The sequence below is a fragment of the Parus major genome, chromosome Z, assembly GCF_001522545.3.
Source record: "Parus major isolate Abel chromosome Z, Parus_major1.1, whole genome shotgun sequence".
Lineage (NCBI taxonomy): Eukaryota > Metazoa > Chordata > Aves > Passeriformes > Paridae > Parus > Parus major.
Genome location: NC_031799.1, coordinates 13407667 through 13429622, shown reverse-complemented (window position 1 = coordinate 13429622; position 21956 = coordinate 13407667). Strand labels below are relative to the sequence as shown.

At 37.7% G+C, this 21956-nt stretch overlaps 1 protein-coding gene and 1 long non-coding RNA gene across 5 annotated transcripts in view; one reads left to right on the top strand and one right to left on the bottom strand.

Annotated features, from left to right (window-relative positions):
- Positions 1-4: 4 nt before the first annotated feature.
- Positions 5-2734, top strand: LOC107215820. 2 transcript variants are annotated; one of them, XR_001525277.1, is made up of 3 exons: positions 5-69; positions 186-328; positions 2533-2734. It is a non-coding gene; the product is annotated as an uncharacterized LOC107215820 (long non-coding RNA). The 2 variants fall into 2 exon arrangements; XR_001525276.1 differs by having other exon boundaries at positions 186-332.
- Positions 2735-10402: 7668 nt separating this feature from the next.
- The window catches only part of GHR (growth hormone receptor), a 152182-nt gene continuing 140628 nt past the window's right edge, over positions 10403-21956 (bottom strand). For all 3 annotated transcript variants that reach the window (XM_015653138.3, XM_015653137.3, XM_015653135.2), the window contains exons 7-10: positions 18800-18971; positions 16229-16319; positions 13444-13513; positions 10403-13185 (exon numbers count right to left, since the gene is read on the bottom strand). In XM_015653138.3, the coding sequence (XP_015508624.1) occupies positions 12223-13185; positions 13444-13513; positions 16229-16319; positions 18800-18971 (1296 nt within the window). In that variant the 3' untranslated portion in view covers positions 10403-12222. The remainder of the gene's footprint in view (positions 13186-13443; positions 13514-16228; positions 16320-18799; positions 18972-21956) is intronic.

Below are 21956 nucleotides of genomic sequence, written 5' to 3'. Positions count from 1 at the left end.
CCCTCCCTCCTCCACCCTCCCCCGCTGATGGGCTCGGCCGACCCTCAGGTGCTTTCAGCCTCCCCTCAGGTGCGATGAGAGTCCCTCCTAAGACTTGGATGTGTCCTCATTAGACAGGGACACCCGTTAATATATTTTATGGACCTAGGGTTTTATTGTTTTGTTTTGTTTCGTTTCGGAAACAGGCTGTATAATTCCATTCCTGGAGCCCGATCTGCATTCTAGTATGTACATTTTCACCCTTCTGGGAAGGGAGTAGCCAAGATTCACAAATGCTTGTGGTTGAGCAAAACGACAAAAGTCAGGGGGTCTACAAAAGTGTGAAGTGGTAGGTCAGTTCCTGACGAAGGGAAGGGAAGGTGCGGGAAGGGAAGGTGCGGGAAGGTGCGGGAAGGGAAGGGGGCTTCAAGGGTCTTGGATGGTCTTGATATCCCCTACAGTTCATGCTCACTTCTTGGCTTCACTCCTGCACTTGCACTGTGCTGGGCTGTGCTCCAGAAAGTGAAACAACAGTGTTTGTCCTGGAAAAGGTGCTGTCCTATCTTATTCTTTCTTAGACTGTGTTAGAACAAACAATCCTTGGCTATTACCAACATTTCTGTCTGTTATTACCAGCTTTCTTGGCTCCACAGCCATCCAGCTATCCGTATTTGAGATGCACATTGAGACATACACCCTTATCTTCTGAGATCCTAGCGTGTAAATGGACTTCATGTCTAAAATGCTAAATACTCCATAGCTTTCTCAGATGACCTGGTTTTGTCTGTAATGGTGAGGGAAGATGTTACATCTGGAATACTTTTTGGTGCTGTCCCCAGGAACAGAAACTGTCTGCTGTGGAAATCAGAAGATGTGGGTGCATGCAGGACCCTTTTTACCTGCAAACACCCAGAGAAATAACAGCCTACCAGTAATGGTCACAAATGCTGTTTTGCAGGCTGTTCTTTCATCAAAACAGCTGTGGATTTGTTGTGTCCACTGGGACACTGACTAGACAAATCGATGAAAATAATTTTCATGGGTAGAAGGTCTGCGGCTGAGATACGAGTGGGGAAAGGACACAGTGCCAAGTGTGTCATGGACAGATATTAATAGAGAAAGGGGTACTCGGGGAACTCAGTACATGCTACTCATGTTTTCTAGCTCACTTTCCCTGCACCACATACCAATTTTTACAAAACCTGTTTCCCAGTTTCAGTTGTCCTTGTAAATTGCACAAAAGTTTCAGAAGTTTTTGTACTTTCAAAAAATTATAATTAAAAATTTGTAATTGAAGTAAATAAAACTGTTGATCACAGCAATTAATGTTCCTTTTAGATCTAGAAAAAAGTGCAGTCACTGTTGGTTAGTGTAGAGAGAAAAACCCACCAAAGTCTTGAGTAGTGAGCATTTTACTGCACAGTAAACCACAATATATTGCACAGACTGTTTTTTGTGTTGCTTAGCTGTAGTTTTATTGTATGGATTACATTCATAGGAAGACAGGAAGTGAAGACTGACATCTAATTCTTATGATTAGACAAAAATGTTACCCAGTGTCCACATATTATATATGTAATAATGCTATGCTAAAAGACCCATATATAAATGTCCCATTATGGACTTTTGGATTTGGGTTCTTTTTCCCTTTGAACTGAAGATTGATGAGATGGGAGGCTAGTGTTTTCTCTCGTTTGGTCTCAGTTGTTTATTTTTTTCTTATCAACATTACAAGATACAAGGAGCTATGTGCACTATGATAGTAAAGGGGTAAAATGGCTAACAAAGATCTTCTTCAAGGTCTTTTTATATGTCCATTTAGCCAATTAAGAGATGCCAACTAAGTTACTTTTATTAGTGACCCAACGACCCAACACCTGTGTGCTGCACTGCGGCATTTTTTACCCAATCACTTACTACTACCCAAAAACCCCTAGGAAAGGACATGAAGAAGAAAGAAGAAGGACAAGAGACAACACCGTAAATCCTCCATCTTGTCTCCTGCTCTCTAAACTACCTTAAACTCTAAACCTCAACCCATTCACCCAGTGATTTAAAAAACTTTCTAATCTACACATTTACACTTCTCCTGTTTAACTTTAATATTTGTTCTCATGGATCATCATGAAAACATGCCCACGAATTTCATATTATATGAAATTCAGTGGTTTTTTGAATCCTATAACTAAGTATTAAAAACAAGGGCACACACTCTGTATCTCAGACTCCAACATATAAATATGTCATTTGACCTCTGGGAATCACCTCATAGTGATTACTATGAACACACTGGGGGAAAATGCAGAAAATAAACATTGAAGGAAAAATGTTTGAGATTTTTGACACAGAAAGACATGGAATGAAGTCTAGAAGCCAGGGATAGAACATTTAGCCTGTAAAAGGTTTAACAGTCAGTAAGTATTCTTTTGTTTCAGCTTTTAAAATATTGCTGCTAAATTAAGCAGTTTAACATTGCAAATCACATCTCTGAAAGATGAGATTTTTATCTGTATTTCATTAAGAGTTCATTCTAATATTTTTGTCCTTTTATAGGGTAGTAACTTCTCATGCAAGACGGTTCAAGAGTCTGGTGGTCACTGAAAAAATGTTTGACATCCACTGTATTAGGCAGGAAAGCAGCAGGTAGCTGATGATGCACACTGCAACCTACAGAGTTTATAACACAAAGGGAAAACACTGATGCCTTTTATTGCCATTGCAAGCATTCCTGTACAATAAACTGCTGCACCAAAGACCTGTGATAAGACATTGTTTCATATTCTATTTCTCACAAACAGCATCATCTCTGTACATGTAAAATCTCATAGTTAGGCATGGGCTTGAGCAGAGTTTTAATGATCTTTCTGCCATTTTGATGGTCTTCAATAGCCTTCTGTACAACCCAAGCCACCTCAAATGGGTGTGTCAGATTCCTTCACAGGGTTAAGCTTTGCAAGATTCAATGCAGTTTACAAAATTATTAGTTTTGTCTTTTTCTGAAGAACACATGGAAGGAAGAGCATACCTGCTCTGGACTGTCAGAACACTCATCCCAGTGTTTAGCAGAGTATCACATTGACTTTAGTGTCAGATTACAGTAGAGCTTAATAAGATGGGAGTATAATTTGTACCCTCATGCATCTTGGACACCAGTGTACTGTTTGACTTTTTTTTAACACCATCCTTTTGATGAAAGGATATGTTCTTCTGGTTTAGGAGATGAAAGCTGTCAGGTGTAGAAATACCCATTTCTGTTGCGCTCTCCAAAATGTTTTATTTGTCCAAAGAATGAAAGCAGAAATATACAGAAAATACATAAAAATACATGTTTATTTGTATTTGGTTTGCATGGCCAAGTTGTGGTAACAGGGGAAGAGTGGGGAGAGCTACCAGAGTGGCTTCTTTGAGATACTGCCAGAAGCTTTCCCCATGTCTGGCAGAGCCAGTGCCAGCTGGTTCCAAGACAGACTCACTGCTGGCCAAGGCAAATCCCATCAGGGACAGTAGAACCACGTCTGCGATACTGTATTTAAAAAGGAGAAAGAGTTACTGTGCAGTTGTAATAGTGCTCAGAGAAGGGAGGAGTTAGAATATGTGAGAGGAACAGCTCTGCAGAAACCAAGGTTAGTGAGAAGGAGGGGCAGGAGGTGCTTCGGGCACTGGAACAGAGATTCCCCTGCAGCCCATGCTGAGATCCTGGTGCGTCAGCTGTGCCCCTGCAGCCCATGCAGGTCAATGCCAGAGCAGATGGATGCCCAAAGGGAGACTGTGACCCTGTGGGAAATCCATGCTGGAGCACGCTATTGTCATGCTGTCACAGGTTTGCTAGTAGGATTAGTTACCCTGTGAGGGACCCATGCTGGAGCCAGCTGTTCTTGAAGGACTGCACCCCATGGGAAAAGACCCATGCTGGAGCAGTTCATGAAGAACTGCATCTCATGAGAAGGACTGACACTGGAGAAGCTGATGGAGAGCTGTCTCCTGCAGGAGGGACCCCACACTGAAGCAGGGGAAGGACTCTTCTTCCTGAGCAGAAGGAGGAACATGTGGTGAAGTGACCATAACCCCCATTCCTGTCTCCTTGCACTGCTGGTGGGGAGGAAGTAGAGCTGGGAAAGGAGGGAGGTGTGGGTGGAAAGCATTTTTAAAATTTGTTTTATTTCTTGTTATCCAGCCCTGTTTCTGATTTGTAATAAATTCAATCTATTTGTCCCAAGTCAAATCTGTTTTGCCTGTGATTATTTATGAGTGACCTCCCTCTGTTTTTATTTCAACTCATGAACCCTTTGTTATACTTTTTTCTCCCCTGTCCAGCTGGAGAGGGGAGTGGTAGAGCAGCTTTGGTAGGTACCTGCCCATCAAGCCAGAGTCAACCCACCACATTATTAAAGTATGGTAATATAGTACAACACATTTAAATAGATAAATATATAAATATATATATATGTGTGTGTGTGTGTGTGTGTGTGAGAGTGTGTGTGTGTATGAGCACATATACCTGCTAAAACAGTATCTGTAGCCATTAAAATCACCTCAGGGAAAAAAGTTGTTCATGTTTGTTATCTAAATATTGGAGTGGGATTCTTAAGGGGGAAAAAAAAATCACTTATTTCAGCATGTGTTTTAGCTGTTATTTAGAAACAGAACAGAAATTTCTGTTCACAAAGTATTTTTTTCTTCTGTTATTGTGTCTTTTGCTTGTCAAAGGATGACCTAATCTTTGGTTTATAGCTTCAGTAGTTGAAAAACAAAATTGTTTAACATTTGTGATTATGGTATGTATCAAAATAAATATTTAATTTTTTTTGTAACAAGAGACTGGTAAAGAGTAAATTTCTAATGTTCCTCATACGAATCCCATACCTTGCAATTTTAACAGGAATGTTCTGTGTTGCAGTATGAACTAAAAAAACAAACAAAACAGTAAACACTAGGTAAATGGATGGCAAATACCTCCTAAAATGTGTATCATTCAGTGAATCTGTGAAACCCCACACAATCTTCTGTGTGAGCTGTACTACATGCTCACTGTAAAATGGCTTTGTTTTGCCTTGAGAAATAACTTTCTAAGTGGAGCTAGTGGAAAACTAGCTCATTGTATCTTGCTGTCTGCAAGTCTTTGTCTGGAATAGCCTGCGTTCTTCTGCAGCATAACTCATAATAAAATACTTAGCCATATGGAATTAAGGTAGCCTGTTCCACTGCTTTGTTGCGTAGACTGGTATGTAAGAAACAAGAAAAAGCCCCTCATGTATCATTAGAGTCTGAGACCTTTGCAGTCATTTAGCTGGTCAAAACAACGCTTTTGTTTTAAAAGTTTCGAGCAGGAGGGAAAGCTTTAATTTCTAGCACAGCTTGTTTTTCTTTTTCTGACACAGATGTTTTTTTCATAGATCACAGAATCATAGAATGGCCTGTGTTGGAAGGGGCCTTAAAGGTTGTGTAGTTCCAACCCCCTGGTATGGCAGTGATGCTTTTTGCTGGGTCAGGTTGCTCACAACTCCATCCATCCTGGCCCTAAAGACTTGCAGGGGTGGGACATCCACAGCTTCTCTGGTTATGTATATATCTATGGCAGAACAGAAATCAAATACCTAGACTAAATAATTTAACTACATTAAAACAAAAAGTTTAATCTATGCTGCAGGGAAGAGACTGTCTGTCTATATTCAGTTATTCTTGTGCCCTGAGTTCTTCAGTAGTCAAGTATTCTTCATTAGAGTGTATCAATGGCATCCATTTGGAACCACTTCCAGAAAGAATGTAATTATGCAAAACCAGATCCTTGATTTGGCTGAAAATCTTGAAGTCATTAGTACAATTTTGTTTTCAGAAGATTTTCAGTTTTCAAATTACTGTTTACTATTTATACTGCATGCATGTCAGCATTCCAATCATGTCAAAACTTTGTCCTGCAAGACATGGTGCAAGCTACAAAAACTCCCAGTCTTTTCTTGGAAGAATTTAACAGATATTCTATTAACTTTAAATAGGATATGACAAAGATGACTGATGAATCTAGTCATCAGAGATGAAGAATAATAGAGAAAGGAGAATGAACTCAAGAGAAGTAATTGTGCTGCTTCCTGGCTTTCTAAGTAATCTCACATGTATTCCTGTAGTTTCCCATCAACATTGGATTTATCCTTCTGTTGCATGCTGATAGGTCAAACCATTATAATTTCAATTTTAAGCACAAATATAACAATTATAATCTTACAATTTATTTATAATTCTGGATCTCTTGGAGTTTTAAAATAGTGCTGAACTTTTGACCTAGTTTTCTTGTACACCTGAAAAAACCAGGGTGGTAGTGAATGTTTAAACCATGCAAACGTCTGACAAGGAGCATATTATCTGAAATACATTTCTCTGAAGTCACAGAATATTCTGAGCTGGAGGGGACCCAGAAGGATCACCAACTCTAAAGTGAATGCCTGATACAGGGATAAAACCTACGATCTCAGTGTTGTTAGCACCATGCTCTAACAGTACACCATAGGATGTTTTGTTAGTGAATACATTTTCCAGTGATTATCAAATCTTGTCTTATTGATCCTATTGGAAGCTGTCCATTTAGATGATATTTTCTTTGTTTTACTTTTTTCTCCATTGGTTATTACTCCTCCTCCTATGAAAGTTAAACAGCTGCAGGCAGTCTTGTGAGAAAGGAATACTTGTGCCTTGTGGATAATTTACTACATCATTCCCTGTGGAATCAGGAAAACTTGTAAAGACACTTGGCTATTGTATTTCTATTTCTGACAGCTCAGTTTCAGTGCCAAGCTGAAAGCATGCATTTTGCTTCTAAAATAGTCATTTAATACCTTCCTAAATAAAGTAAATTCAAAAGGTTGTTGTAATTGATTGACTGGTGATTGGTGAAGACCAGCTAATTAATACTAACCACACTCAAAAGAAAGTGAAACAACTTTGCCATTATTTATACTATAAAGGCAAGAGACCATGTGTCCCTGGAACTTTTCATAAAATAGGTCATTCTTTGGCTGGTCTGTTCTTGGTATTTGACTGTGACCACAAAGTGTATGAACTCAACAGAGTAAAATTTTGCATCTTCAAACACATTAGGGTTACAAATCTAATTGCAGTTAACACAGGAACTTGTCCAGAGTGGCACATTGTTCCAGCAGCAGTTTGGCTCAGAGGATGTCACTCAAAATTTACATGGCATTTCAGGGCACTAGAAAATCTTTCTTACTCCACCAAAAATATGCTGTGAGAGAGAAAGAATTCTACCACACAGCTAAAAATTTGGCTTAAGGAACCCCACACAACTACACCACAGGTGGAAGATAGGATGCTTGTAATGATCTCTGGGTAACAACCCCAGTGTGCTCAGATGTCTGTTGAAGAAGGGTTGGAGCTACTCATTTGGTAGCAGAGTTTTAGCTAGGAATCATGTTGTCTTTAGTAAATTTCCAAGCCTGAGCCTTACTATTCAAGGAACTTACATTCAGCTGGCTCAAAGAATTAGTTCCTGAAGGAGTTTTTCATTCAGAAGGGAAAAGTTGGTATTTCCTCTGTAACCTGAGACTGTAGCACTGTACATGCTACACAGATAGCTGCTGGGCAATAGATCTGAAAAGTTTTAGTATGAGGAAGTTAACTGACACTGCATTCCTGTTCTATAGTTTATGTCTTTCTAGTATAATATTGTAAAGGTTTCATATTCAAGGGAAATAATATATAAAAATATATAAAAAAGTTACAAAAGACAAATCAGTTTCCTGGCATGTCTAAGTCTCAGCTGTCTGTTATGGGAAGATTTCACTTCCTTCAGTACGAGCTTAAAAGCAGACCAGGGACAGTAGTGGAAGCATCATTTGTAGCATTGTGATGGGAACCTATAGAAAGCTGAAAGCATAAGCTCTTCAACTTTGCTCTTACTCCCACTTAGCCTTCTGCAGACTTTTATTTCATCCAGTGTTGAGAGGGGAGTTCACCTATTCTCTTACAAATTACCACACGATATGTGATGATCTGCTTACTCAGACTAATTTCAGGAAGCTAATGTATCATTATTCAGCTAATTTTCATATATTTGTATAAAGAAGCTTATATTCTGCAAGAGAAATACCAAATACTGTAGTGATAAAAATTAAACCTTTCAAACAGCATGCCAGTTTACTAGATGCATCGATTTTAGTAACTGCATCTGCTTACCATGTGACTGCTGGCAGCTGTTCTGCTATGCCTGTTTCTCTGACACCACTGGTAGTTTCTCTTCTGCTTCTGAATGTTTCCTACTCTAATAGCCCTAATTAGAGACGATAAGGAACCACTTGCTCAATACAGTTATGCCATAGTGTTTAAGTAGTATACTAATAACAGAAATGGATTTGGATTACATCTTGCTTCTGTGGCCTGAGGGCATGGTTTCCATGGCAGTTAAAGCACTGACTGTGTATGCAATTAATAATGATTAGTCAGAGAGAAGAATTTGTACTGTTAAATTACATTTAGACAGAGTCAGTTCCATGAGAGAACTATATCCACTCGTACCTCCTCAAAGTCAATTGATGATAAAAGATAGTTAAATTCTTACCAATTTCACCATCCTGGTGAAATAGATATTCTGTGTTAAGCTGAAAAATTGCTATTGCAAAACTAAGATTCTGTAGTGCTTTCATGTTTTCCCACCACACAAGTTTGCATTTCTTCTTTAATAAAAATAGTATCAGGCTCCAAACATTTTCTCCCTTCTCCTCTCAGATCAGGTAGCGTGCATCAGGCACTCCTGTTTTGTGTCTGGCAATGGGCCCTACAGCTAGCAAATCTCAATGCAGGAAAGAAAGATGCCTGTGGCTAAAGTCATATGGTTTGAAGTTTCTCTTTGAACCAGAGAATTACTTCTCATTCTTATAACTAAGATGATGCATATGTAATTATATATACTAAACTGTATATGACAGTAAATTGTTCCCAGCAGAGACTATCATCATTAAATTGAAGCATTTCTAAAATTATGGTAGGTCTAAAGAGCACTCAACTGTTCTTTAATACTCCATTTTAAAATAGAAAATATACCTTTGATAATGTTAATTTTCATTCAGACTGAACAGCTCTCATAATCTGCTGATTTCACTTCCTGTATCGTAAGTCAGAAAAAATATTTCACCCTAAGTAGTAAAGAGTAGTAGTGTAAGTCATTATGTTTGAAAAAATTATTTATCTTAGTGGAAACTGGTATAGATGCTTTTTTCAGTTTCTTGTAACACTAAGCCTTGGAAATTTACATTGTCTTTGACTAATAAAAAGAGGCTCAAATTCAAACTTTTCCAAACCAAGGTGGCTTCTTGCTGATTCTGCCAGGTAATCTATGAACAAAGTGTCATTCTAAGGAAGGGAACACATGCAGGCAGTTTACATGCAGGCTGGCCAATGTGTTTGAGATGGGCTTTAAAGTGAAGGACTTTGGGGTGGGATTCAACATGGCAACGCTCACACCATTGCATTAGGAAATAGACCAGGCCAACCACAGCAGTGGTGAATGTTCCCTAGATGCCTTCAAAGGTAAGAACCAAAAGGTCGGTCACCTCAAGGCAGGTGCGTGTGCATGTGTGTGTGTGTGGTTGTGATAATTCTCCTCCAACTCTCCTGGGAGACTGCCATGCCCACCTACTCCCTGGAATGCTTGTAGGCCAATGCATGCAGCATAGGGAATAGAAAAGCCTTTTATTATGTGATGCTTAGCTGGGTAGATGAGGGGAAAGCAGTGGATGTTGTCTGCCTGGATTTTGGCAAGGCTTTTTAACTCTGTCTCCTGTAACATCCTCACAGGAAGCTCAGGAAGCACAGGTTGATGAGTGGACAATGGGGTGGGTTGAGAATTGACTGGCAGAGCTCAGAGGGCTGTGATCAGCAGTGCAGAGTGCAGTTGGAGACCTGTGGTGTTCCCCAGGGGTCAGTACTGGGTCCAGTCTTGTTCAGCTTATTGATCAGTGACCTGGATGAAGGAACAAGCTGGCAGATGGCACAGGACTGAGAGGAGTGGTGGATACACCAGGAGCCTGTGTGATACCTGGACAGGCTGGAGAGTTGAGTGGAGAAGAACCTAATGAAGTTCAACAAAGGCAAATGCAGGGTCCTGCAGCTGGGGAGGAAGAAACCCATGCACCAGTACAGGCTGGGGACTAGCCTGTCAATCACAGGATGTTCAGGCAGCACATAAATGGGCCAGCTAAATTGGTAACATGTCTTGGCCAGCTCTGGGTACAGTATGCCCTATCTCTCCACACAAATGCATTAGTGAAAACACTGATCCATAAGGCATTGTTTCTGTTCTGAGAAAAGTGGGTTTATGCTTTATTCTACAAGAAATATTTGATTTCTCCTAATAAAATATCTATTTTCCATTAAAAAAATTAATTATCTGCAAAAAACCACATTGTGTCCAGAAAAATGAAAGACAATACATTTATTAAACTTTGAGAAAGACAAACAAACACTAACATAGAGAAAGTTAAATAGAGACTGAAAGACACGTTTTTTGACCGGCATATCATGGCTTGTGTGACCAGTAAGTACCAAAATGACATTCTGAGTTTGACTGAGGTATTTAACTATTTTTGGCAATAGAAATAGAGTAAGAAACTTCTTTCAAACACACACATAAGCATTACTTGCATTAGTGTCTATCATCTATGAAATTTTATATGAAACTAAATAATGTAGCTGTTAGAAAATTATAGCAGCAAATTAGCAGAATATCTAATGCACATTTACCATAAAGTACGTGCTAAACTTAAAAATCCCACCCAGTAGTTGGGCCCAGTTATGTAGCACTTGGTCACAAATAGAGCATCAGTTCTGTTGGAGACATAAGCAAGACCCGAATTTGCTGCATATCATACACTTCTGTTCAGGTCAGAGTAAAGAAATGAATGTTCCTATTTGCTTTCCGAGAAGAACCCTGCTGTGATGAAACCATGGCCTAGGAAGGTAACTCCTGAAACAGTTTATAATAACTGTTAATTGCAAAGCTCTATCAGGTTCTTAACATATGCAAGAACAGAGAGCTTCCCCACCTTTCCTTCTGAAAGTCCGCCTAACACAGTCAGAGGAGATGCTGTTAGGCTGCAAAAACAAAAACCACGTTTGAACAATACTGCACTTGATCCCCTTGTTCCACTGAAGTATTTTAATCCTGTTATATCTTTAAAAATTAACTGCTGGCTAACTTCTGAAGTCCTTAAGTAATTTTTTTTATAAAGACTTTATGTGGCACAGACTAATAAATGTAGTGATACCTTTGGCTCTGGAAGGGCCTCAGAAGTTGGTCAAATATGAAGATACTATGCTGCTAAGTTATCAGAGCTTATTCACATGTTCTCAAAAAATTTCAGTGAAAGTTTAGTTGCACAGTGTTTAATACTGTGGTCAACAAGATTTTACATAAAAAAGTGTATTATTATTATTAGCATTAACTAGAATCTGATGAAGAACATAATAATTTGCCCAAGTATGCTGGATATTTTAAAATTTTACACAGAACTTTAAATTGCATGTTTATTTCTATACTAGTTACCGCAAGAAAGTAATAGAATCAGTTACTTTTAAGTTCCTACAATATTTTTTATTTTTTCTACAGGTTTTTTTTTGAGGTATAAAATGGCTCTGTAAAAATCTATTTTTTCTTTTAGCTGTGAACAAAATTTTAAAAACCCCAAAACTCCTTTTTAGGACTGCAGCAATTACATCACTTAAATGGGTCACTATAATTGAACTGTATTTAACTGTATAGTGTAATAGAAAACATTTATGGTTTTATGACCAAAGTATTAAAATATATTTTACCAATTTATATAAATCAAAATAGACTTAGTCAAGGTATTTTTGTGTTTTCACCTATATGATTAGTTCCCAATTATTGATATAAAGATCTCTGCCAACAGCAGTTTTTTCTAAATTCTTACACTTAAAACCACCTGATTTTTAACTTTATCAAAATGCACAATTTATTGAACATTAAACAGCAATTTCAAGGCTTAATTTCACAAAAATCAACACCCACAAGAACAAGACAAAACAGCCTCAAGACAAATTCATAGATAATATTTACAGAACACAATAGGAATATTTTGATGTATATTTTAGGCTGCAACATTTCAGATAAAATTATAGGAATCAGAAAAAACTTTTAGACTTCATTTTGGTTTCAGCATACAAGCCCCAAACTGACTCTGTGCTGTGAAACACTACACACACCAAATCAATGAAGAGCTACGGCATGATTTTGTTCAGCTGGTCTGTGCTCACATAGCCACAAGACACGTTGAATTCCTTGTCTGGCACCGGCAGCGCGGTCGCATTGAGCACAAGGCCTTGTGGAGACTGAACGATGTGGATTGATGTATAGTCTGCAACAGGCAGCTCTGAACTTGGGGGTACTGCTGTTGAAGCTCCAAGATTGGCAACAGTAGTGGTAAGGCTCTCTGTGGTGAAATAGCCATCTTCATTATAGCCTTGTTCCGGAACACGTGGCTCATTCTCTTCGTGGGAAGTCACAGCAATGCATTTTTTCACATCTGCCTCACAGAAATAGGTGTTGTCCATGGTGAAGTTTTGTTCTGTGCAGCTTTCGCGCTGTGCTCTCCCCAACCTGGATTTCTGCCCTGGTGATAGTACAACCCTGCCTGCTGGAGTGATATCACTCACTTGAGCATAGAAGTCCGTACTTGTCAGTGAATTCTGGTTGCTTATCTGGGTATGGACTGACGGACGGGGTGACTCAACGCTGTCTCCAAAGGGTGCCCACAGGTGGCTATTTTCAGACTGAGTATTCCTATGCTGGCGTTGTGGGTCTGTGTTGGCCAGGTTTGGAAGTGACTCATCATTATCTTGTCTGTCAAGGCACAAGAGATCCTCTTCTTTTTCAGTAGCCTTTTTGAACTGATCGCTATCAGAGGTGGCATCACACGTGTCACTTGCACTGAAGTCTGTCTCTGGAATATCTGGTTCACAACAACTGGCCCGTCCAGAATCATCATCCTTTGCTCCCAAGCAACCGTGAGATTTCAGATGATCTTCACTCAGTAGCCTGTCAGTGTCTGAGGCTCTGTTCTTCTCATCAGGGTCTTCTATGTCCAGCTCAATAAACTCAACCCACAAGTCATCGCTGTACAGCTGTGTCTTGTAGTTGTCATGGCAGGCTAAGATGGAATTCACTTCATCTAGCTTTCCTTTCTACAAAGCAAATAAAAAAGGATTGTATAAAGGCATTAATACAAGTGCTTGTGCTTTTTATGATATTAACTTATGTAAAGATGACTGTAGTTATGTAATAATTACAAAGGGATTCAAAATTATTTAATGGAAATTAATTCTATGGCAATTCCCCAAATGTCAGAATTTTCTTCTACAAAATTTTTCTGCCTGGGACAACAGTTGTCATCTGCTACTACTGCAAAGATTCTCAGCATAGATTTTCGAGTTCAATATTACCTTCAAAAGATCTGGGTCAATCCCTTTAATCTTTGGAACTGGCACAGGAGGAAAAATAAGCATTTTTATCCTGGAAAAAAAAAAAAAAAGAGGCTTTTGATTTACAGTTGTCTTTTTTGAGGAATTTAAAAGACAGGCTTACATTGCATTTATGTTTAATTACTTCAAAACCTAAATGTTTGAAATTGACATTTCAAATACTCCTAAGGAAAAGAAGTAACGTTTTCTCTCATGGCAAATTAAGAAATAACTTTCCTGCAAGATTCCGTTTTGAAATCACTTAAATTTATGTGGAAATCCATTTTGGAGTCTGGTCTTTGACAAGTCAATGATGTATAGAAAGAGAATAGATTCCTAGAGCTCTGTCAATAGATTCCCTTTTTACATACTTTTCAATGGAACCTGATACAAACCTCAGTATGTGGTGACTTTTCCAAAATTTTTTCAGGGACACATTAGCCTTGCATGTGCCAAATAAATTTAAATAGGGGAACAAAGAATGGGAATTGGTGGAAAGAATGAATTACTCTAGAACTATTAAATAAAAATGAAAAACATCTGCAAAAATTTAGGCTAGTATTTTGCCATCTCTATGACAGTTTTACTTTTTGAATTATTGGTGCAGCAAGTAATATATAATTAAGGCAGGCGTTTACACTTGTAGAGAAAGGTCTAGTAACTTGCTTGGGCATTTGCAGGCTGTGGAAATACATATTATTCTAATCCTTCATAAAGTGCATTCCTAATTTTTTAGGGGACCAAAAAATTCTCCAAACCAAACCACCCCCTCTGCCCTCCCAATTCTAATAGAAGGATGATTTTCCCTTGATAATAATCCAACAGTAGCTGGTCATGCCTATCTCTTCCATTTTACCTCCCTGCTTCTTTTGCCAACAGATAAACAAAAGGAAAATTCAGATTTCTCTTTATACTAGGTTAACTGCAGAAATTAAGAAAACGGTAGATACAAATCCAAATATTAGTTTTTCTGCCTTTTTAGTGACCTTGGTGAGGTCCAGAGAGGGTCACAGAAGTCTTAAAGAGTGTTTAGAGAGAAATTCAGGCACCTTTGGCTTAACCATGGCATATCAAAATTCCTCATATGTTTCTGGTTTTGAGCAGATCCTCAGTGTTCTGCCCAACAAGCCTAATGAGAGCCAGAAATCCAGTAACTTTCCACCTAATCCCTGGGGAGGCAGTGTGAACTGGTTGGGCTATCAGGGTCAGGACTTGTGCTTTACAGTTGAATCCACAAATCAGGTATTCTGACAGGACTGGGCATTGCTTCTAATGAAACAGACAAAGAATTTTATCACTCACTGCCTGGAGAAGACATTAGGGATGGAGAACTATACTCTGCTCTTTTCTTAGCTTAGCATTATTCAAGCTTTCATCTCTCAACTCTAATGACCTAAACCTATGGCATCTGTCCTAGAGAGACTCGTTCAGAGCCTGTGAGATCAGAACTGAGGAAAATATGAACTGGTATCTTTCAGAATCAGGAGGAAACCAAGCCTGGACATTTTGCATTATGGAAAACCTATGCAGGCTGGTTTTCTGCAGAATATCTTGCCATTCTGGACCACTACATGGTCCAGTTTGAAGGAAAGGGCGTAAACCCACCGTCCAGAAAGACTTTCCACGTGGAGGTCCTCAGTGGAGAAAAGCTTCTTCCAGCATTCATGATTAGCATGGAAGGTATTTATAAACTCTGATCAGAAATATGCTCCAGACCTCAGGCTTTTCTGAGACTATGCCACCCCTTGTTTAGTGTGCTGACCTTAGCTCCTGGTGCCACATGCACATTGCTCCATTCTGACACATCAGGCTTTTGTCATGAATTTTATCAGGAGCCTTGCTTTTAAATCTGGGATTGGGATGCTATTGCAGAAAATGTCTTCCTGAATTTAAACCCTGTCAAACCATGGAGTTGCTTAAATACAACACTACTGCTTAATGAAAAAATATTTTTTTTAGATCTGCTCCAAATGCACTTTATTGTTTTAACTGCAAAATGTGAAATGAAACATAAGGTGCAAAACTACTCAGTGTTCATTTTCAAAGTGTATATACACCACTGACAGCATGTGTGTGTGCACTGGGTCTTGACCATGGTGTTGCTCCATAGTGTGCAACAGAACTTATATGACATCCAAGTTGAATTCTGTCAAAACTTATTCCTGGAAACACATATTAATTAATTAATTTTAAGACCTGTCATTTTATGTATGTTTCATTCTTTCATTTTTGTATATGACACAATTTTGTGATTTTTACAAACAATGCAATTGTTTTATTTTATTCCTGTTGTATACAGGAGCAATTTATTCACAGAGACCAAATATTCCCCTATGACTCAAGCTCTTTCCTTGGCTTCAAGGAAAGTTTAGTGGAGTAGAGTTTAGTGGAATGGTCTAAGAACAAAATCAAATACATAGACATAGGTTTGTATGAAACTTTTGAACAGCATGTGAATAAAAAATAGTATGCACAAAATTTGAGTGAACTAAAAAACAAGCCCCATTCAAAGCCTAAGTAGATCAATCATGTAAATTCTGCAGAATAAAATGTATTGCAGTCAAAGACAAAGATAAACATAACCAGATTTCCCTTGCTGAAGGCCCCATACATACTAATTCCAGTTATATGTAGTTTACAAGAATGGACAAAAATGTCCAGAATGGTTCCTAGTCCCCCAGATTTGAAATAATTGAAAAATATTTTTTAATTTTTTTATTTTTTTAAGCTACAGGTACATAAAATCCAACAAATAAAAAGTCTCTACCTTGGTTGTTTAGACAGCATGATTGAGATCACTGTTACAGCCAGCCCACACACTCCAAAGACAACAACTAAGAACCATGGAAACTCAACTTCTGAAACAACAAAACATGAACATATAAGCAGGAATCTCCATCACTGTCACATCTTTAATTTCAACCTAGTCTTTTACTACCTGAGGATTCCAAAGTGGTAAAAACTGATGAAAATTTTTGTTACTTAAATGTGAAACTTTTGTGTTCAACAGAAATAAAAATGTGCTTTTGTTCTAGTTCTGGACAGCACTTGGAGGTTCTCTGATACCACCTCATGTCACTGCCAGGGGAGGACAAAGGGACTCCCTGGTTTCCAAGAAGAAGGGGGTGACTTCTGGCTGAAAAAAAGTGGTGGCATTGCTGCTTGTTGTCTCTGCAGTGAGCATCTCTCATTCAGAGGGTGTGAACCACCCTCTCTTTTGTATACTTTTGCTATTAATATTGTTGCTTTTACTGTTTGTTTTCTTATCTCATTGCCATTTCCAGTAAACTGTTTGTATCTCAACTTGTGATATTCACTTTTTGTGTCATCAGTTCTCAACTCCTTCCCACTGGAGCAGAAAGGGGAAGGGGGGACTGAGTGGGGTGTGGTTTGGGAGAGTCTCAGTCGCAGCACTGAATTGGGAAGCATCATTCCTAATCCATGGCAGCTTTTGGTCTCAGCAGTTTCCATGCACGTACAGTTCCACTGAGACTCCTTGCTAAATCAGACTGATTTCATAAATCTAAACAAGATCTTAATAAAGATAATGTCTATAGCAAAACCAGCCATGAGGAACATTCTGCCTGCTTGGAACATGGTATAAGTAGTCCTGAGGGCATAGAATGCCACAGACCATGCTACTACTTGTTCATCCAAGCTGAGAGAACATTACTAGTAACACACAAAATCACAAGCAAACTATTTTTCTCTCACAAGAACTAAAATATGGTGGTGTCAAAAAGCATACTACTTCTCTTTCTAAAGGCTGGACATTAATTATGTTGTGTACCAACTGAATCAACTGAAAAAAAAGCCTCTTTTATTGACCTTGCATGTGGCTACAAAGAATTTAGAAATTAATTGAGAAAAGCAATTTAGTAGAAATGAAGAACCATGCTGATAAATGAGATAATATTATCTTAAATACTAGCAATTACATTATTCTTAATATGACCTTTTAAATTACAAAGCAGAGAGAATTTTTTTTCTAGCTGTAGTCTTAGGTTTTTCTCATTTTTTTTCATAATTTTAAATTTCCTACAAAGATTTCACTCCTATATTTTTGGGCCAAGGAACACTGGACAGAAAGCGTTAGAATTCTATATATGATCATAAATGACTTTTCAGAGAAAAAACAAGAAGTTCAGATACAAGTTTGAGCCCTGTGTTGCCAGCTCAGATTTTGACCAGACATGCTTTCAAGCATCAATAAAATCCTATATGGATATGTCTGTGTTAAACAGATCTCTATTTTAGTAACTCACTGTCATGTCAGAGAGATCAGCAAATGTCCAGCTCCTTCAAGAAGTTAGAACATTCCATTAGAAGACTTTAAATTATTAATACATGAAATGTATCTAAAGTTTAGTTCTGTGTTCCTGAAAGTGATATACAAAAGAAGCAAAAATAAATTCTCAATCAAATTAGCTCACTGCTGCTGTGTGAGGTTTGTGGATTTGGACCACCTTGGAGAATCTGAGTTGCAGTGACCGAAGAAAACTGGCTGTAGGATGGCCATAGATTTTCCTAGTATTTCAATTTCATTCATATGAAAACCTTGACCACTTAATGTGAATGGGGTTAATAAAAAAATGCCACATGTACAGAACATTAACTGTTCCTATAAATTAGAAATGAGAACTAATAATAAGAAGAGCTAAAAAGGAGAATCTAGCAAGATTTTGAAAGCTAAGAGTTACAGGTTGTTTTATGTAACACCTTCATTAATACCCTGGAAAATGACGTGAAACAGCTTGTTAAAATTACTTTTAAGACTTAATTTAGTAGTTCAGACCTAAGAACACTTCTGGAAAAGGTACTGTCTCATTCCTTCATAAGAAAAAATGTGATCCTCAATGGCTGCTTCTTCTTCTGTTTTTAACAGCACTTTAAAATGAATACCAGTCATAAACAAGAATCAGAAAAACACTCACTGCCCTTGATAGTACACCAGGATGATCAGAAAAGCACAGAATTCTGGAAAAAAACTTAGCCAATAGTATTATAAGAAATCACAATTCTTCTCTTTCCAACTGAAGTGCTCATTTTAGATGATGAGGTATGAGATTTAATTCTGGTTTAGATTCTATGAGATGTGCAACAGCAGTTATTTTTTTAAGCTATTTGTATTTTTGCTCTCTGATGAGCTGTGGAACAGTTTTGCTGAGTTTACTTCTGAACTTGTGTATGGAACTTGAACACTCAATCTCCCCAAATGGTTCTCATGTAGTAGGCTGGATTACCTATGTATTCTATCATATAACATGGTTGAAACCTCCCTCCACCCCATCACCAAAAAGACAAGAATCACAGCTATAAAAACACTTTCCTTATTTACCTTCTGTACAGTGATCACATACAATGCCTATTTGAGAAAATGATACATAGAGGATTTCACTAAACTCCCCGAATTTTTCAGAAGTTCGTTGTCTTGATCGGATTCGTATCTCATAATCTCTTGCCATCTTCAGAGAGTACAGTGGAACCACTGTTGAGAGCCTGGGTTTCAACTGTAAAGACAGAAGGACTGTGATTTATTTGTTTGAGTTGTACTGGAAACTTTACACTGCTGCTTGATTTCAGAAATAAAAACATGAAGGCATTTTTACTCCTGGGAATTTTAAGGATACTACAGGAAGAGTTCAGAGAACATTCACACCATTTACTGTCAGGTTAGTAGTAGTCATCAGGCATTTCTGTGATAAGGGGACTAAAAGCAAAGAATCCAAGCTCTGTAGATACAGTCAGTGAAGTAAGGCAGCTCCCTGCAGTTACATGCCATAAGCAGGTGGTGTGAACATCTTTCACTGATCTTTCAAGATGTAAATCCTTTTTACTGTTATAACACAACATTACTGACTGCAGAATGCCAAAAATTCTGTTAAAATAACACAGGGGAGTTCTAAAACTACTGCAATCTCCACTAAGGATTTAATGGCTATAACCAAACATATTGCATGTTACAAATGTTTTTATTTGAAGAACAATGTATAGGTCCACAAATAATACTGTGTGACATCTGGCATCAGATTGTTGATCTTTGAAACTTCTGTGTTAGCTGAAACATATTTAGATACTGCTGAATATCAAACTGTTTAGGAAATCACACTGGAGGTCTTAATAGGTAAATTTTCTGCCTTTTTCTATTACACCTCTAAGAATATGCGTTTTAATTCCAACAGCCCTACAAAAGTATACAAAAAGAAGGAAAATGTACTCAAAATAGAAATCCATGTGGCAGGTATTATATACTACTTTTACTTCAGAATCAAGGAAGACACCAGAAAAAACCCATCCTGGCTAGGACTTAAAATATCTGGAAAACCGAAGCCTTTGGAAATCTGAAGGAAGCTTCAACAATACAGTCTTATAATGTCTACAGCTGCATAACCTTAACTTGAGACACTATTTGCTGGTAAGTATGATCTCTGGAGTTGTCTGATACCTGACACTACACTCCAGTGTTCCTACAACAAACCACTCTGATTTTGGAGGAGGCAGACTGCTTTTTATTGCTAGTAGTTGAGCATAAGATTATGGAGAACCATTGTTGTACATCACCAGTGTTTCTAACACGTGAAGAATATCCATTTGGAAAGCATTGGGAAGGACATTCAATATATACCTATCTCATGCCATTAAGCCACAAAGAAACAGCTCACTGAAGTTTTACAGGTAAGTTTACATGCATCCCAAATAATGGTGTGACTTGGAAAAAGCCAAGAAGACTAAGTAAGATCCTTTATGAAAGACTCCTGGATGGAGCAGGATGTAAGGAGTGGGGAATGTTCAGCATGAAGTGAATAGATGAACAGAATTTGTAAAAGCCATATTAAAAAGATATAATAAAAGGTAACTAATAATTTGTCTGTCTCTCATGAACACCCATTATGTCAGGGTGGATTTTATTAGGTTTCTCAGAAAATAATTTTGGTCCTCTTATCAATATAACTTACAGTTTTATCACTTTACTAATTTTAGTAAATGTTTAATCTTCTTTCACTTTAGAAGTTACTCATTTTCAATTAGTAAATATATTGAAAAGTAATAAAGGCTATGCATGAAAAAGCAATCCATCATCCCAAAATTTTAAAGAAAAATTACAAACAAGTCTCAGTAAGGGGAGACTTAATACAATAATAAGTACAATAAATTAATTTTTTTGTTAGCTATATGTACAAAACATTATGGTATATTTAAGCAGTCAAGCATTATCCTTTGTGTAAAAAACTAGTAAAAACTAGACATGTCTAACTCGACAGCATATAACCACAAATTTCTATCTTAATGTGCTTCACGACTCATTAGACAAGGCATTCGTAGCAAGGAATCCAAAGAGTGAAAATGTCTTGTCCTAGGCCAGACCGTGATTTTGATCAGATTTTCTCTTTTGTGCTATCATAGTGTCTCAGTGAATTATGCCATGTTTATGCTCCTAAGATTAAAGGTTTACAAAACCATACAATATACACAGCTTATGTCCAACATAATCTGTAATACTTTGTCTCCTGAGGCAAATATCGCAGTCAGGAATTCCTTATCTGTGTTCTGAAAGAACACTGATCTTCAGATATTTGCTCTCCTGAGAAGAACTATTCTCAAAGCATTCTGGGATTATTGATGGTACTCGAACAAGAACAAAGCTTTATTAGGGTATTTATACAACTGATACCAAAACTCTTATAAAAAACCCCATCAAAATGTGAATTTTTAGAGACATACCTGTATTCTTGTTCATGAAAATCTGCAGATTACCAGATTCTTAAAGATTATTGATTTACTGCCTAAACCTAACACATTTCATAGTCTTTAAAATAAAGGCTAATACATTAAGTATAGCTTAAACTAGTATAGATAGGAAGACAGAGAACTATTAGGAAAGAAACACTGCAGACATTATAGGCCTGTTTGGCTGTAGACTTATTAATAAGGACTGGGCTAAAGATAAAATGCTAACACTGAGAAGGACCAGAAGTGAGCAGGGAGACAAGGTCTTTCACAGGTGAAGGCAAGCAAACCTTGGATTACGTTCCAATTGGCAAGTTTGACTATGTTCAAATAATTAAAATTTTTCTTTTGTAGTCAAAGACAAATTTGTAACAGTATTATTACAAATTCTTAACAGTATTATCTGGGTTTATTTTCCTGCCAGTTAACTTAGTGCATATTAATAAGAAAGTAAAAGAAGTATTCTCTCTGACATCATGTTCTTACAGCATAGAAGAAGAGCTCTCCATATGCAAATATGCCATGACACACTGGCATTTCCCCTGTGCATTCAGGTAAGAAAGGTAGAATATATTCTCTGTAACAGAAACTAACTACATGAGAAGCTAAGTGATTTTCAAAAGAAAACTTTTGAAAAAGTTTTTTTTGAAAAGAAAAAATACATTGTAACTCAGTCTCCTTCCTTCCTTCCTTCCTTCCTTCCTTCCTTCCTTCCTTCCTTCCTTCCTTCCTTCCTTCCTTCCTTCCTTCCTTCCTTCCTTCCTTCC